Source organism: Spermophilus citellus (assembly GCF_964194105.1).
Source record: "Spermophilus citellus genome assembly, chromosome: 16".
Classification (NCBI taxonomy): domain Eukaryota; kingdom Metazoa; phylum Chordata; class Mammalia; order Rodentia; family Sciuridae; genus Spermophilus; species Spermophilus citellus.
In genome coordinates this window covers 40,401,220-40,419,700 of record NC_138196.1, presented here as the reverse complement: position 1 = coordinate 40,419,700, position 18,481 = coordinate 40,401,220, and the positions used below count along the sequence as shown (strand labels likewise).

General features: G+C 42.0%; 1 protein-coding gene across 1 annotated transcript in view; it reads right to left on the bottom strand.

The window, feature by feature from the left end:
• LOC308635306 (uncharacterized protein) overlaps positions 1 to 17,961 on the bottom strand; it is a gene marked incomplete at both ends in the record, with an annotated part of 43,541 nt that extends 25,580 nt beyond the window's left edge. Inside the window, one exon of the mRNA XM_081269658.1 lies at positions 17,951 to 17,961. Coding sequence (XP_081125784.1) covers positions 17,951 to 17,961 — 11 coding nt within the window. The remainder of the gene's footprint in view (positions 1 to 17,950) is intronic.
• Between the last annotated feature and the right edge of the window lie 520 nt (positions 17,962 to 18,481).

Sequence of the window (18,481 nt, the reverse complement as noted above, 5' to 3'; positions counted from 1 at the left end):
AGAGAGGTGGGCATAGAAAGGTGTGTGGGGAATGACATCAGCCTACAGAACTTAGTTCTTTGATCATGGACCTCTGGACCTTTATGGTGGTCTGGTCTTCCTCCAGGATCTTCAGGTTGACCTTGTATCTTCTACCTAGATAACATTTGGAATGTGCCTTTATCATAGGTTTCTTTAAAATACATCAACTTTGTGTTATATAATCTAAAAATACATTGTATAAGCTAACTAGCAGGGCTCATAAGCACTAACGTCAATTTTCATAGTTTATGGTGACTTTAAGATTTATAGATTTCTTAAGAATTTGGGAGTGACAGGCCAGGAGGAAGGACAGGCCTGGGAAGTAAAGGTATGAGTTCCCTGATCATGGAGCTTTTAGATTTAAAGTAGAAGTCTCTTTTGTTTCCTTTCTACTTACCTTTTATTTTTTTTTTCTGTCTTACCTCAAGAACAGGGGGATTCAGAGACCTGGACACAAAATCCTAACATGTGAAATAATGACAGGAAAAATTCTAGAATGGTGTCCCCCCACACCCTCTTTTATATGAGATAAAGCTGAAGCCAAAAAAAGATCAATTCATTTACTTAAGATCACACAGCTAGTTAATGTTTTGATCATCTTTGTCTCTCTGAAGTCAAGCATCAGAGTTACTCAGTAAATGTTTAATTACCTGTGTGAGTTGAGGAAGATTAACCTCTCTGGTTTGTTTTATCCATTGTAAAATATGGAAAATAAACTATTTACCCCCACAGAACTATTGTAATATGAGAGCAAATTATTCTCTGCCCTTCATCTTTCCTCCAAAGCAAATCACTGGCAGGCCAGGAAAGAGGCACATTTTTGTTCTTTTTTCTTTTGTACAAGGGATTGAACCCAGGGGCACTTAACCCCTGACCCACATCCCCAGCCCTTTTTGACATTTTATTTAGAGACAGAGTCTCACTGAGTTGCTTGGGAGACTTTCTAAGTTGCTGAGGCTGGCTTTGAACTTGTGATCCTCCTGCCTCAGCCTCCTGTGTCTCTGGGATTACAGCAAGATCTATCACGCCTAGCCACATTTTTATTCTTCTTTCCCTCCCTCCTCTATCTTATAGATTTTAAAACAAAGCATTATGAAGACTTAGGAAAATCAGACATAGATTTAGGGTATGGTAGGAAACCAGAAAGGAAAACCAATTGAGCAACTTAGTGGGGTTTTTGTGAATGTGTGTATATAGAATCTGATAATTATATTATATACCATATATTTTATATGTATAATGTATGCATTAGCTCAATTGTTTCCAAAATGCAGAGGAAAACTAATGATAAACTCCTCCTCATCTAATAAGACATTTTAGAGATTATCTGGACCCACTACTCCCTTTTAGAAAGAAAGAACTAAAATTAAAAAGGAAATTTGTCCCAGATTACACTGGGCTGGGCCTCTTATCAAATTGTCACCTTTACTAGTGGCTTTTAGAAAGGAGGGTGTGCTCTCTGGCAAGACTCAGACCTGCTCCAAAGCCACTGGTGCCTACATCATTACACATTTAGTGCTATTTGGGCAACGGACTTGCTTCCCTCTCCTGATTGCCCATCCTTGGTTTCCTTTAAAGAGGGCATCTCCAAGTTCCAAGACCCCTGCCCCCATTATAAATCCAGGCTTCTGTCTCTGGAGCCTCCCCTGACTCTTGCTGTAGGTCAGAGTCCTCCTCCCTGACTGGCAGGCCCTCATCCTATCTAATGCCCACTCCTTTTCACAGCCATGATGCCCCACCTCCCCGCTTGACTCTGGCCACTCCTTCCCTGGAGCACCTCCTCCTGTCCCCTCTGGAAGAGGATTCTCAGGCTTTAGTGATAATCCTCAAGCAGAGGACCCTCTACTTTACCTCGAGCTCTGCCTCTCTTCCAATCTCTAAATATGCATTTCCATATTTGTCCACCTGTCCCAACCCAACAGTCCAAGTGGATGTGACATGTCACCTTCCCTCCCAACAGTCCTTCCTCAGCTGTCCATTTCCACTCTGCATTACCTTGTTGGCAGAATGACCTACCAACCTTCTGCTCATTTTGACTTCTTCCTCTACTTCCATCTTGCCAGCTCCAAATGCTTCTGGTGGGTCCTACATTTATTTTCTTCTCCGCTTTAATCCATTCTCTATAGTCTTTCTGCTACAACTCTATCTTTGGCAGCATAGCCATAATTTTTCTGCATCCAGACATCCTCCCACGCAACTCACTCTGTATCCTGTTCTCAGAGTTGTCTTCCTAAAGCTCAGATACGATCACACACTCTCCTCCTCAGTAACCATCGATGGCTCCATGTTGCTTATCAAAGTTAATTCAAATGCCTAAGTCTGGCATTGCACATTTTTACATATCCTCATCCAAACTGATAGGTTTCCAGAACACTCACTAGAGCACAGGCACTGTGCCAGGTGATTTTACGTGATGACATGTGTTCTAACTACTGCAATTTAAAGTCATAAATAGAAATGGTAATACAGTCATGAGCCCCATAATGACATTTTGGCCAATGACTGAACACATATATACGACAACGGGTTCATGGATTATATTGCCTAGTAATGTTGTAGCCCCCTTAGTTTGTATGAATACACTCTATAATGTTTACACAATGATAAAATCACCTAATGACACATTTCTCAAACTGTTCTCCATCTGTAAGTGTGTATATGTGTGAATTCTAGTATCTTCAACCTCCAGCAAAATGAACCCAGAACTAAGAAGATTTTTAGAAGTACTTGATATTAAAGAAACATTAAATGATGAGGAAATAAACTAATGATAGGAATTATTAATAACTAACATTTTGGGGCATTTACTATGCCTAATGTCAGGGACAAGGAAGCAGAGAGCTCAGCAAGAATCCAGGTGTGTCTGATTTCCAAGTCCCTATTCTTTGGGGTGCCACTCTGCTGCCTTAGCAGTAACACCACAGAAGGGGTCAGGAGTGTGTCACTCGTATCCTCCATTCTTATCCCTTGAGTCTTCTGGGTGCATGACAGCAAAAGACTTAAAAAAAAATTTTACGTATCTTAAGTATAATATGTGGGATTCTTACTTAGAATTCTAAATTTTAAATAGGCTAATGGAGGGCTGTTAGCCAAAAGTTACAAGCTTGCAGTTATATCATGCATAAATTCTGGATAGCTAAAGTCCAACATGGTGACTGAAATTAATAATAATATACCATATAATTGAGTTCCTCCCACCAAAAAGAAAAAAAAAACAAAAAACAAAAACAAAAAAACCAAAAAAAAATTTTCCAAAAAAAGATAACTATGTGAGGTGCTGGGTATGTTAATTAGCTTCATTGTGGGACTCATTTCACAAATTGTACCTGTGTGTGTGTGTGTGTGTGTGTGTAAAAATTATCAGGTTTTATATGTTATATTTTTATTTGCCAATCATATCTCAAGAAAACTAGAAAATATTTTCAAATTTTGCTGTGATAGTGTTAGTGAAAAACATTGTAAATATCATAACAAGACAATGTCTGGGTCAAACATTTTGATGTACTTGTACTGGCTTGGATCCAAATCCCATCTAAATTAATGGTAACAGCCCTCTACATGAATGTGATTTCCAGATCCCAAAACACCTTCCCACACTCTCTCCCTGAATTCTCACTGTGTGTTACTAGCCTCGTCATTAGTAATAAATAAACTGAGGGCACAGAGTCAAAGTGACTTGCCTAAGGTCATACTGCTTGTATTTGGTCAATTTGTGGACTGTTCTCTGTTGTGTTGTGTAACACCACTTATTCTTGAATGTTGACATTCTATGACAAATGTCATTTTCCTGAGATTTTTATGGTATTGTTAATGGTTCCTGGACTAGGACCATATGAAATGGTCACTACATAGGATCAGTAATTGCAGAGGATTCACTGAATCCAGAGGTCTTCCCAGGAGGCAAAGAACTGGGTGGAGGCATTTCTATGCAAAGGATTTACTACAATGTAATTTCACCTGAATGTTTGACCGTTACTGCAAATTCCATTTCAACCAAATCTGAACAAGATGTTGTAGCTGTTTCTCCACAGTTGGCCCTCCAGAGCAAACCAGAGATTAGAGGAGTTGCTCTTTGGACTTAAAAAAGGTAGGCTAGGAATCTATAGTCCCCTACCCTTCCCCTGCGGGTGATGCTATGGTGAGATGGGCAGCCATGCTAATCTTGATTACATGTGGCCACCTGGCTGTAAGGACACAGAACCAGGCCTGGGATGACCCACTAGATTTCCCAAGGACCAAAACCACCCTGGGGCTGCAGTTGCTCTCATTTGATGGGAACAAACTACAGTCCCCATAAGGAGAGCCAGGAGGGGATGGAAAAGAGCTAACAGAACCTCTGATCACACTTTGAGTGCCTTTGGGCAAACTTAAGAGATGTCTTCTCTGTCAAAATTGCTCACCCAGAGAAAATAATCAATGACAAGCAACCTAGGGTCAGACCATGCCACTGCCAGGTGCCAAAGGCACTGGCTGCACATTCAGGGTCAGCTCTCAGTACTCCCAGGATAAGGCACAGGAGCCAGGTGTGAAAAGGATTTCCTACCAACACACACACACACACACACACACACACACACACACACACACACACCCTTTTCTTATGTCATGGTTACCCAGGCAACCCAATATGAGTCATCAGATCTCAAGGTGGATTAGCAGAGCAGGCGAAAGGCTTCTGCTTGTTTAAAGCTTTCCCCTTCTTTCCCCCTTAATAGCTTGGTTTGATGTTGCTAATACCCAAGTGCAGCTCTCACCCTCAGAAATCCTAAAATTATCATGTTATAGCTCATTTATCTTGGAAAGCAATCAACTTTTTTCTCATATCAGGTCAGGATAGCTTGAGAATGCCACAATTGGCATAGATTTGAAATGATTCAAAATGATTTGAAATGAACCATGAGGATGGAGACTGAGAAATCATATCCCCTCTGGAGGCCCACCCCTCAGAGGCAACCAGTCTTCCTTGCCCTACTCTCCTAGCATCTGAGCAAGCAAGTCCGAATGATCCCTGGGGGAGCCACATGCTCTCAAAGACTTTCTATTTTGGGTCCTGAAAGTGCTTCACAGCTCATTGGCTGTGCATTGGGGGGAAAAAAAAAGTCCTCCGAGGAGGAGCACACATACACTGGAGGACTTTACCAAAAGCAGAAATAAGTTAGCAGATAAATGAGATGACAAGTCAGGGGGTGAAAGACAGTGTTAAAAAATAAGTCCACTCTGCCAGGCTGAGCTCAGCACTCTCCTCTCACTGGGTTCTGCCTGAATCTACTCATGGATGCCTGGAGAGGCATCCCTCACTGGTCTGAGGCCGACCCTTTTCCAAGTGGGAAAGACAGGCACCATTACTGAACTTGCCCTGCCGAGCCTGATCCCTAGCAGGCACTGCTGTGGGTTCATTCACTTACTTGTGACTAATCAACGAGTGAAAGTAAGTGCTTTGAACACAGTGAAGGAAGAAAGATGGTTTCCTGGGCACCAGTAAACTGACCTTTGTGCTCCCCCCCTCCATAGCTCAAGGTTCCCCTGTCCTTCACCTCTGTCTGAATAACAGCTGAGTTCACTTTTGTTAAACTGGAAGCACTTGACCTCTTAAGTTCAGTTGAAGGTAACTGTCATTTGAGAGCAAGACAGAAGAAGCATAAACAATTCCATTTCAGCTCACCCCCCCCCCACCTACAATGCAAACAGCAGCTGTGAGACTTTATATCACCCTACCAGAGACCTGGAAAGTCCCATTTCACGAACAGAATGATTCCTGGTAAGGAACCTGTGCTCACTAGAACAGCAAAAAAATAATTTCCATAGAGCTGGAGAGAAGGATGGGTTTCTAGAGAAAATTTCTGAAATTCATTTACATAACCTTTTATCTTTAGCCTTCAAAAATATAATAGACTACCAAATTTCTCCCGGGTCCATGTGGAGCAGAGCCACCTCCTAAGGAGCATAACTGTTCTTCCTTGTTCCCTCCATCTCTATGACAGAGGGCAAAAACTTTGCTCATATCGATGTCCATGATGTCTACAACCTTTGCTTCCTCCTTTGATCCCATGCACTCAGGCCAGAGTGACAGACTCTGTAATGATTCTCATCAACTTCTTCGCCCCATTCCTAACAGTCCTGCCCAGGTTCTCTCATTTGAAGATGAGAATTTCGAAGGAATTGACCACAGCTGGCCTGTTCTGTGGAGTCACACCCAGCATGACAATAGCACACACTCACAGGTAACTCAGAATAGAGAGGATTTATAAGGGGATTTTTTTTTTAGATCATCCCATTCTCTTCATTTTAGATGAGAATCAATGACCAGAGTGACGAAGTGACTTGCTCAAGGTCACATGGCACCCTAACTGGAGAGACAAGAAGCTGAGATTCCAGGCTTCAAATCTAGAGTGCTCAGTTCTAAAACTCAGTGAGGACAGAAGGGAGAAGGAAGCTCCCCCTGCCATCCCTTCCTGGCATAAACATTGTCTTCATTGTCTATTATTTTTAATAACAACAAAGACATACGTGGAGATAGGAAAGCAATGTTTCCAACCACCAAAACTTGATCATGAATAAATCGCTCCTCTCAGTCAACTCCATGAAGAGAAGCCATTGTACAATGGGGGACCCACTGTCCTGGGGTAGAAGTGGGTCCCACTAGCATCTGAAAGAGTAAGGACAAAGAACCCTGAAAACAAGTGCCACTCTGTCATAGCTATCATCCAATTTTGAACAAAGGCAGTCGTGGGAAACTTCCAGCTGCTCCCTGACAAGGAGTTTTAGTGATCAGTCTCTGTTTCACCTTCCATCAGTCAATATGACCTTGGCCAACTCCCCAGGAAGTAGGAGGTGCAGAGCCTCTGGTCTGCTGAAACACTCCCCATACCTGGAAAAGGAAATCAGATGACCTTCGCTTTCTGGAATTACCTCCTGTAGCTCCTGGCTCCATTCTATTTCATTTACCCCAATCCCAGTGTCCTGATATTTCCCAATGGTTGTTCTTACCAGCCTCATTTCCTACCTCTTTGAAAAGGTCTTTATGGCTGTGTTTGAATCAAAAATAAAAAAATACCAAATTATAGTTATCCTGACATGGCAGAAATCTCAACTAATCTAAGCTCAAACATCTGAAAGCTTGAATAAGTAGATTTTTGTGTTCATTATCACATTCAATTTCCAAAAATCATTCCATCTTGTGGAATCATTGGAAACTATTTTGCTCTGCAAAACTCCCACAAAGTCACCAAAAAAAAAAAAAAGTCTTTTTGATCTCTTCCTACCTATTTCTGAATCATAACCAAGGTGCTTCTGGTCCCACAGATAGAGAACATTAATTTTCTAGGAGCACATTTCCTTGGCTTCTAAATTTCTGAACTCCCTCGCAACTTCTCTGACATTGGTACAGAATGGTTCCAGAGAGAAAGCATCTGAGTAAGTAACCTGCCATTCTTCTTAGCTTTCCTGCTCTGAATCTCTAGGTGTGAGGTATAGAATTTGTACCTGCCATTTATATTCTTAGCTCTGCCCAAGGCCCCAAGCTCCATTGTTTTTTCCCACCTTACTTGACTGTCTCACATTTAGGTATTCCTCTAAATTCCAGCTGGCTTTCCATTTTATACTTTAATGTGCATTTTCTCCTGCCTTCGGGCGATTTCTGGAATGATCTGTTTCTTTTTCAACTCTGTATCAGCATGAAGTTAAATGATTCCTTCCCAAATCCCAGTGTGCCCAAAACCGAAATTGAAGAATAATATGTTTGAATATTCCTCATGGGATTCTGGGAGCAAAGAAGAGATTCCAGTGCTAGGTGGAGCTAGCAGAGAGTGTTGACTGAAACTATGAATCCATAACGAAGGCAGGTTGTAGCACTGGGTACTGGGGTGAAGATTAATTCCAGTGTCCTTCATGGGTTATTTATATATTTACTAATGAGCTGGCATTACAGGATCCATTCTGCTACATGGTCTCTACTTCTAGAAGTTCTCTAGAAGATGGAGTATGTGTCTATCTGAACATTATACTCCAGAAAAAAAAATGCCTCTGCATTGCTCAAGCCATGAAAATGTACCTTTCTGTACATTAACTGTTATTTTTAAGATGTCAGAATTTGACTTTGAATAAATGGAAGGTAAGGGAGCATAGAATAAAATGGGCAGGCCGAAGTGGACTCACACTTTAACTCAGAGTCTTACCAGATATAAGTGTAACCTTAAATAAATTATTTTAATTCTTGAAACCCTATTTTAATTTTGACATAGATGAGAATCAATGACCAGAGTGATGAAGTGACTTGTTCAAGGTCACATGGCACTCTTAACTGGAGAGACAGAAGCTGAGAGTCTAGGCTTCAAACCCAGAGTACTCAGCTCTAGAACTCAGTGAGGACTGAGGGAGAAGGAAATTTCTCTTCCCATCCCTTCCTGGTATAAGCATTGTCTTTTTGGTTGTTATTAATAACAACAAAGACATGGGTGGAGACAGGAAAACAATGTTTCCAACCACCAAAGCTTTATCATAAATAAATTTACTAATCCACATTAGTAAAATGTGAATTAAAATAGCCAGTGATTTATAGAGTTGTATGGATTAATGGAAGGTTAACATTAAAGAAAAAAAAACAGAATAAATACAACAGTTAATACATAAAAAACATGCCAAACTTACTTCCAAGTGCTTTCATATATTAAATCATCTTTTCCTTCCATTGACTGAGGGGTCCATGCTATTAGAATCCTTATTTTACAGATGAAGAAACAGATATTAAGTAAGTCCTCTATCCAGTATCCTATCACGCCCTTAGAACATAGCAAACTCAAGGGACTTGCAGGGCTGCCTGCTTTATACCTTAAATTCTCCCATAACTCAGAGGCAAGGGGACCTTTGGGGGCTTTGGTCCTCATTTCTCTCCAGTGTTTTTTTACCCCACTTGTTAGGGGTGACCAATTGCTTAAGGAACTTGAAAAGCTGCACCTATGGGGTTGTCCCAGAGCCCTCAGTCAAGCCCAATTCAAGAGGGTGTCCACTAACCTGTCCTGCTGGCCAACAAGGAATTGCATGAGACCCTAGGATAATGTCGACACTATGATGTTAAGATGATTCAAATTTTTACAAAAAGATGAAGCCCTGTAAAAATATTTTCCTAGGGTCATTTACCCTAGGACAGTCCTGCATAGTCATCCTGCTGCTAAGAAGCAGCTGGGCTGAGACTGGACCGGGGCTGGCTGCCTCGGGAGCCTGTGAGCTCCATGTGTAGGAATGGCTAGCATAAAGTAGAGCTATTCTTAGATTTTAAATGCCTAGGGGAGTTTGAGCTTAAAAACAAAAAACCTGATAAAGCAGATTTGCAAAGCAAATGTGATTTTGACTCTGTTTTAAATTAATTCAGGTTTTATGAAAGGACAACCACTTGTAAATAATTAGGGATGAGAGTAGATGGTTGATGCTGAGGTATTGCTTCCCAAGATGGCCTGCTGTTTTAGTGAGAGGGAAAAGCCAGGTATTTTACAATATAGAATTTTCCTGGTTCCTGGGAAGTAGCCTCTAAATCCTTGGTATTTCCTGAGTGATAGAAGAGTCTTTGATACTTATGGGTCAGGCAGTGGGGAGTTCCCTGGAACCACACCTATGCTAAAGATGTGACTATCTCCTAGACAGTTTCAGGGTGGGAGCTGGTCTTGCCAGAAAGACAAACCATATGATCAGAAGGTTGGGGAAGATAGGGAGGCTATAGCTTGAGATCAATCATGTAGCCAATGAGTCAATCAATCATGCCTACATTATAACCCCGATAAAAACTCTGGACACCAAAGCTTATGTGTGAGTTAACTTTCCATTCTATAACAAAAAAGTGAGATAATCAACTTCTAAAGAGATGAAGTTTATTTAAGCTCACACTTTTGAAGGTTTGGCTCCAATAGTCAGATGGCTCCAGTGCTTTGGGCTCTGTGGTGAGGGAGTACATCCTGGCAAAGAGCATGTAGTAGAACAAAGCTGCTCACTGCATGGTAGGGAAGTTAAGGAGAGAGAGCAAGGGTCCCATAATCCCCTTCAATGGGGATTGGCTAAAATGACCTTAAACCTCCCATTTGGCCCCACCTCTTAAAGGATACACCATATTCTAGTAGTGCCACAGGCTGAGGACCAAGCCTTTGATGCATGATCCTTTAGGGGACATTCTAGATTGTTCCTGATTGGTAGTCATACACTGATGTTCTGAGAGGGTGATATGCTCTAAAGACAGAAAGCTTTACATTTTGGACTCTTCTAAACTTCATCCTCTGAGTCTCTTTATTTGACTTTTTTGGCTTGTGTCTTTTACAATGCAATTGTAATGGAAATACAATAGTATTTCCTTGAATTCTGTGGTATATTAGAGTGAGTTATCTCACCTGAGGGGGTAGTGGGAGAATCTCCCACATAGATTTGTAACCAGCTGATCAGAACTGTGGGTGGCCAGAGGACCTGAAGCTTGTGGGGAGTCTGGTAAGGGACTGCATGTTCTCAGCCAGGGTGAGAGCTGGTGAGAGGTCTGGTAATCAGTATCAAAATTGCAAGCCCTGGGGCTGGGGATGTGGCTCAAGCGGTTGCGCGCTCGCCTGGCATGCGTGCGGCCCGGGTTCGATCCTCAGCACCACATACCAACAAAGATGTTGTGTCCGCCGAGAACTAAAAAATAAATATTAAAAAAATAAATATTAAAAAAATTCTCTCTCTCTCTCTCTCCCCTCTCTCACTCTCTCTTTAAAAAAAAAAAAAAATTGCAAGCCCTGTCCTGGGGAGCTGAGCCAAGGCAGGCAAGGGAGAAAGGGGCAATGGTATGGGCTCACATAGGTGTTTTCCGGGGCTGCTGTTCCATCTTTGTCTGCTGAGCACAGTCTTTTATCTTCCACTGGATACCACCCCACAACCACAGTGTAGAGACCATGTCTGAAGCACCAAAATGCCCTCTCAGAAACCTCCGAGCTTTTTCCTTATTCATAAGTTTCAGTTATCATCTACTGAAAAATGAAGAAAAAAAATTTAGCAGATACCATGGATCCCCATGATATACCCTGTACCTGCATTATATGCTTTTCTAAGGACCTTGCCTGTGTGACAAGGCATTTCAAACAGGACAATGTCCTTTTCTTTGTATTTACATTAGGAATGACCCTGTCTACCTGGCTTTCTTGGTCATTAAAGGCCCATGACAAAGTGGCAATAGTATCTAAGTGGAGATAAATGCCCTGAGTCTCTGTCACCTCAGGGTCTGTAAGCCCCCTGGAAAGGTGAGGCAGGCAGAGAAGAGCCATGATGGTGGTCAGGACCTATCTTAATCATTCAGGGTTTAAAACAGGGATTTAAACCAGTGGGGAAATGGAGAATAAAACAGGAGTTGAAGGAGAAACCCAATCAAACAGGGAGACTCCAACCTAACAGGCGTATCCTAGGTGCTCAGGGCAGCAAATGCTGCCAGATCTTACCATTGTGGGGTTCTTGTGTGCTCTCCAGCTGGGCTTTCATGGATTGGAGAGGAAAGCAGGGAAGGAGCTTGAACATATCCAGCTGGAAAAGCCTGTGGCCAGTCAGGTCTCACAGGAAGATGGTCATGCTGGAGTCTCTGGCTCACATGAAACCCCTGTCAATGGATGCACCTTATAAAGTTAGCACACTGATACACCAAACTTACCTGTGGACTTTAATCAACTCAAGGCATTTAAATGATCCAGCAATGGAGGAGAGCATATATCAGTGCATCCATGGAGCCAAGCCAAGCCATCACAATGCCTCCAGCTCTGTATAGATGAGATGAGCAGTAATAAAGAGGGGAAACCTAATGACTCTTTCACCTTCCTCCTCCCTCCACACCTTCCTGCTGGTCTAATCATTATTACAACTCTTTCAACAAACTATTTTTTTCCTCCATGTTGTTTCCAATAAACCAAACACATCAAAAAGCTGCATTCCTTGAATGCTTCTTCAAAATCCATGTACTGTATTTCTAAGGATAGTGCCAGTAAAGATTAAATGAAGCAGGTTTTTAGTTCTAAAAATTAAGATTTACAAGGAGCAAATCTCATTAAAACGTCACCATCGTACCAAATTTAGGCCAAATGCACACAATCCCAATGCCCTTGTGCTACAAATCTAAGCCTTTTGTGGGAGCAAACATATATTTCAGCAGACATTAAGGAAGAAAGAGAGATTGATGGTTGCTGCTAGAGAGCACATCAGCACCATTTCTAAGTGTCTATGATTACCACTGACCAAACTGATGAGATAATGACAAGGAGAGCTGATTTGATTCCAAAAAAGAAGCCACACAGGAAAGGCAGAAGGCAGTAGAAGTACTTAATTTTTATGAACCTGTTGGCTGACGCTCAATATTACTATTTCATGTTGTCAATCTTGTCTTCTTTTTTTTTTTAATTTTAAACTCAAAATGAAGAGCTATGCCTAGCTCTTGATTATAGTCCCAGGGAAAAGCATGTGGCTCTTCCACATTCTGCTCCTCCCCATAGGATTCTAGTTAATAACAAAATAGCATTTACTGAACAGTCTTCGGATCCTTGTCAAACAATTACAAGTTAATTTTTGGAAACATGCAATAATTATAAGGATTTTTAAAAATCACTGTACTGCTAACTATCATTCTTCTTTTCTCAGGTATCAGCCTATAAAGGGTCTAATTTAGAGGCCATAAATAAATCTGGATGATGACCCCACATAGAGCCCTCTTGTTTCCTTCTCCTCTTTACTTTCAGACCACCTCCAGTTTCTCTACTGAGCTTATGATTTGGTTGCTAGGTCAGCAGAAGGTAAATGGTTTCCTGTGTGGGTGAGACAGAGTGGTTGCAAAATGTGTATATTGCCTGAACTCAGCAAATGGTGCCCCAGCTGTCAGGGATATGCAGAATATTGGCGACTATGATTCAGGAAGGAGCACAGGGTGAGTTGCATTGTCAAGAGCAGTATTCAATAGCTGAGGCTGCTCAGCAGCTACTTCCCGATTCCATTTTCTTCTTGAAAAGAATCTGTTCCATTGGCAGGCACTAGAACAAGATGTCCTAATAGAATTGTGGAGTATTAAGTTGGAAGGAGTCATTTGAACTAGCTCCTACTCTTTAGAGATGAAGGATTTGATGCCCAGAGTATGAAAACCATTGCTTTTCATACTTTTTGTTTGGGGGGAGGGGTGAAGAGGATCCTAATCTGGCCTGTGAAATAGTACTGACATTTTCAAAGAAAATGGCTAATTGAATCATGAATACAAAATAAGAACAGTTCTTATGGTGCATGAGGGGAAAAGATTCAAACCTGTCAGTCTTAACCTTTAGAGAAATTCACAGTATTGAAATAACTTGGACTATTTCCCTAACAATGCCAATGACTTTAGTAGAGTCATAAAGCAATGTGTCAGAGTTAAGGATGATGTTTGATAACTCCCACAATACCTGGAAGCTTGTAGCCTTCATTTTGAACCCCATGCAATGAATAATTTATTCAATGGGCACATATTAACCACCTATTATATGATAGAGTCTGGGGAAAAAAGAGTAAAAAAAAAAACCATCTATATATTTTATCACATGTTATTCAGATTTCTGTCACTGCAACAAAATCCCTGAGATAAACAACTTAAAAGGAGAAAAGACTTATTTGGTTGATGGGTTTTGAGGTTTCAGTCCAGGATTTGTTGGCTCCATTGCTTTTGGGTTTATGGTGAAGAAGTAGATCATGGCAGGGAACATGTGATGGAGCAAAGCTGTTCATTTCCTGACAGCCAGGAAGCACCAAGACAGAGGTAGGAGCTGGGGTCCCAATATCCCACTCAAGACCACACCCCCAGACAGGTGCAGTGGTGCACACCTGTAATCCCAGCGGCTCCAGAGGCTGAGACAGGAGGGTTGCAAGTTCAAACCAGCCTCAGCAACTTAGGGAGGCCCCAAGCAACTCAGTGAGACCCTGTCTCTAAATAAAATACAAAAGAGGGCTGGGGCTGTGACTCAGTGGTCGAGTGCTTCTGGATTCAATCCCTGGTCTCAAAAAAAAAAAAAAAAAAAAGCCACACCCCAATGACCTAAGTGCCTTTCCTAAAGATCTCACTACCTCCCATTAGCTCCACAAGTTGGGAGCAAAGTCTTTAGCACATAAGCCTTTGGAGGATACTTAAGATTCAAACCATAATATTTTTCTTCAGAACCTTTCAGACATACAAACAAAGTTTCTCTTTTCAATGAAAAAGACTCACATTTATTGTAGCAAGGAAGTTTCACCTACAAGACAATCTATGACTTCCAGTAGCCCGGGTTTCTTCTTCCATGTTTTCTAAGAGCCAGTAGCCTCCAAAGTCCCATAAAATTGTTATAAATGGCATACATTTATTTTTAGACATTAAATGATGGGAAGTAGTAGCAAGTATCAGTCATGTAGGATTTTATGTGTGCAAAGTGCTTTGCCATCATATTTTATGGCTTGTTCTACATAATATTCATGTGTGAGATGGGCTGGAACTGTTTCTATTTTAGAGTTAGGAAATGGCAGCAGTCACCATGCATATCAGTGTCCCCTTTAAATGCTATTTGCCTGGGGGTTTGAATAAAGGTCATCACATTTTTAAAATTTCTTAGAATTTGCATCTTGTAGGTTTAGATTTGGCTCACTCCGTCATTTTATAATGGTTCAGATTCAAAACTCAAGTTCTGAATTGTGCAGGCCACATCCGTGTGCAGCTGCCAAGATGAGCCATGGCAGACCTGACCCAGCCCTTTTAGCCTTCATCAGGATCAATAGCTGTTACCACAGTGGTACCGGAATTCCATTTCATTCTTCTCATCACTTATCCTCCAAGGTCAGGGAAAGGCTCCTTCTTGTCTCCACCTCCTTTCAAATAAGTGATACTTAGGGGTGGTCCTTGTTTGCCTCTCACTACCCAACCTTTTGATCCAGGTTAGTTGGGAATCATTATCAGACTAGAACTACCAGGGACTATCTTCAGCAAAAAACGATCCATCTCCCTCACTCCTTTCTTCTGCAAACGTTGAACTGGAGTGCAACTTTGGGCAGGCAGGAGAGAAGATCTTGTAAAATCCCACTCTTGTTTTCCCTTTCTGTTATTTCAAGCATATATTCTTGATTACTGCAATCACCCTGGGGATAAGTTGGTGGGTTAGAGGGACTGGCCCCTGCCTATGAGAAGTGCAGTATAGTAGGGAACCCAGAAAGGTCAAGGGAAAATTGCCAGTCAAAGCTGTAGATGCTGTGGGAGTGCACCAAGATGGACGCTGGGTCACAAAGGGATTCTTAGAGTAAGTAGCCTTAGGGCTCTATTTTTGGAATTCGTTTGGAAATGCCTGTGTATCTATGGTTTGCGTCTAAGGAATGAAGAAGGACTCCTTAGCCTGGAGAATGGCCTGAGTAGCATTAAGGAAGTGGTCAAGGAAGGAAGGGAAGAAAGCTTCCTTTTGCTTTGCCATGACCAAAGCATATGTCATATTCAGGAATGAGTTGACTTTGATTTGCATCCGACAACACATCACTTGACATGATAGTAGCAAAAATACAGCCTTCTCTCACAATCTAAAAGGACTAGATGAACTCTTTTAAAATCTTTGCTGACAAATGCTACAACTAGACTCAATGTGGACAAGTGAATAAGGTCAGGAGAGGGAGTCAGGAAATAGTTTTATATTTCATTCTGTGTGTGGCCTTAGTCAGTTATTTGATTGCTTTGAGACTTACTGCCTCATTTAACTTATAGGATTAATAATAAATTCCTGTCCTACTTACTCAACAAGTTTGTTGGGATTATAAAATCACACTTGTTATAAATGTATGAAAAGTTGAGCATGTATAAAAATAAAGGTCCTGACTATGTCCAATGTTGTTTGTGTGTTCATTTGCTTCTGCTCCTAGGTTATGAGTTCTTCATCCATCTCTGAGTAACTCAAGGTACCCCTTCTTCATACCTCCCACTGTTGGACACCCACCCCTCAACAATGCCATATCGCTTGATTGGCAGCTGCTAGTCACATGGCCATGGCTGATTTATTTTGAGCACTGACTCATCACTTAACATCAACAAAATATTTAAATGTCCCCTTCACTTAAAGACCCCTAACTCTATATTCCCCAAGTCTGTTATGAGCCCAACGCCCAGTGGTGTGTGCCCCAAACAATGGCCCAGGAAGAAAGGCCTGAGTCTGTAGACACCATAGTGCTGGGTTATCATACTCTGTCCAACAGAATTCTTTCAGCTAGAGGGTGTCTTTCTTCATTACTGAAGATAATTTTCTGGTGCACCTGCTGCATATTCTTTGGGTTGCTTTCTCTCAAATGAGAAAGCACTAATCCCATCTCCCACAATTTTTGTCTGTCCTTGAGCAGGATTATGCATGGAGTCTAAGCCAACTGGCTCATTAATGTCAATATGATCTTGACTGTGCCCTGGCCAATTAAATTAACTGGCCAGCACACTAAGTTCTCAGTAAACACTTGCAAATAATGATTAGATCTTATTATGGACTGAATTATGTTCCTCCAAAATTTATATTTTAAAATTCTAACCTGCAGGACATCAGAATATAATCATATTTAGAGATAAGGTCTTTAAAAGTTTAAGTTAAAATGAGTTCTTTAGGGTGTGCCCTAATCCAATACGACAGGTGTCCTTATAAGAAGAGATTAGACAGACATGCACACATACAAAGTAAAGACCAAGTGAGAATACATGAGGATGTGGTCACATCCAAGCCAAGAAGAGAGACTGTAAAAGACATCAATCCTGCCAACACCTTGATCTTGGGCTTAAGAGGCTCTAGAGCTGTGAGAAAATAAATTTCTGTTGTTTAAGCCACTCAGTGTATGAAATTTTGTTATGGCAGCCTTAGCAAACGAATACAGGTCTATTTAATAATATATAAAAATAGTAATTATCTGGGCATGGTGGCACATGCCTGAAATCTCAGTGACTTGTGAGGCTAAGGCAGAAGGATTGCAAGCTGGGGATGTGGTTCTATGGTTAAGTGCTCCTGGGTTCAAACCTTGTGCAAAAAAAAAAAAAAAGTAATAATATCCAGACCAACAGTCGGGTGCAAACTGGAAGTTACAATCTTAACCAGTAAGTAAATAATTTGACCATAGTTGTGTTCTGGTGGTAAGTGTTTTGGGATCTATCATTGCTTCCTGGACAGTCTATCAGCCCACCAGAAGCCCCTGGAGATGAGTAGCCAAGAGTGTAAAGAACAAACTTTCCTAACAGAAAAGCAAGGACTATTCTCTGGGTATTTGTGAGGCCTGTATTACATTTGGAGAAGATATTATTTTTCCATCATACAGGAAGGTGACTTGGATTGTGTAATCAATCTGTAGTCAATTTAGAATAGAATCACAGCTGCCTGTTTTCCAACCACAGTTTGCCCAGCTGATGTTTGTCCTCTCTCCTTTCTCATCTCTACTTGCTGCTGTTCAGCAGATGGCGAACCTTGGAGGTTACACATAAGGACATATGTAGATAATGGTAAAGTGGGGGGAGAGTGGGAGGGGTAAACCAAGACTTCGCAAGAGAAAACACCTGGAAAAGCACCCTTGCCTAGGTAGAGGCCTCGGCACCTGGGATGAAAACTAGAGCTCAACCGATTGATTAGACCGTGTCTCTCTTTGCAGCTCTGAAGCTGAATTAAATAGAAGTAACCCTAATAAGCATCCAACACACTGTCCCCAGGGTCCAGAGGCCAGAATGAAGCACATGCTTGGGGAAGATGATCAGAACAGGCAGCTGGACCCCAAGGGGTCAAGGGCCCCACTCTCCCCTGGGATGCCAGCTCTGCATGCTGCCCTCCCTCCTGCACAGGGCCTCACCCTGGTGTTTGCTGCCTGTCTCCCTCTAGCGCCCGCCAATGCTGCCCTCCCCAGTGCCCTCCATCATTACGGTTCTCCTTTCCCTCCTCCATTCACCCACAAGCCTTACTGAGGGCCCATGTTGCGCATGGCTGTCAAGAACTCTGGGTCCCTTCCCCAGGTTGGTGGTGAAGAATTTCTAGGTTGGAAGCAAAGATGACCCAGGGTTCCTGCTTTCCTCCTGGAGTTTCATCTTCCCCAGGGTCTCTTCTTCCTGATTACAACTGCTACTTCCAACCGTGACTTCCCACAGGATCCCTGCTTCTCCATTTACCTGCACATTAGTCTATACACAGCTCTAAGTGACCTGAATTCAGCTCAGAGCACTCCTGTGTTGAACGTCTGTCAGCGCTTTCCCAAATGGCTCAGTAGCTGATGAGACCTGACCCAGACTGGCTCCCCTGCTCTCAACTTGGCCTCCTGTATCTGCTTCTGTCCTTCCTCTCTCTAGTTCCAACACAGAAGCTACCTTTCTCTTCCTCGATCACTCCAGACCTGCTCTGCCTCAAGCCCTTTGCACATGCTGTACCCTTCTTGCAACATCAATTGCCAGTTAGCAAATGACCCCTTGTGGTCTTTGCTTAAGTTCACATTTGCCATG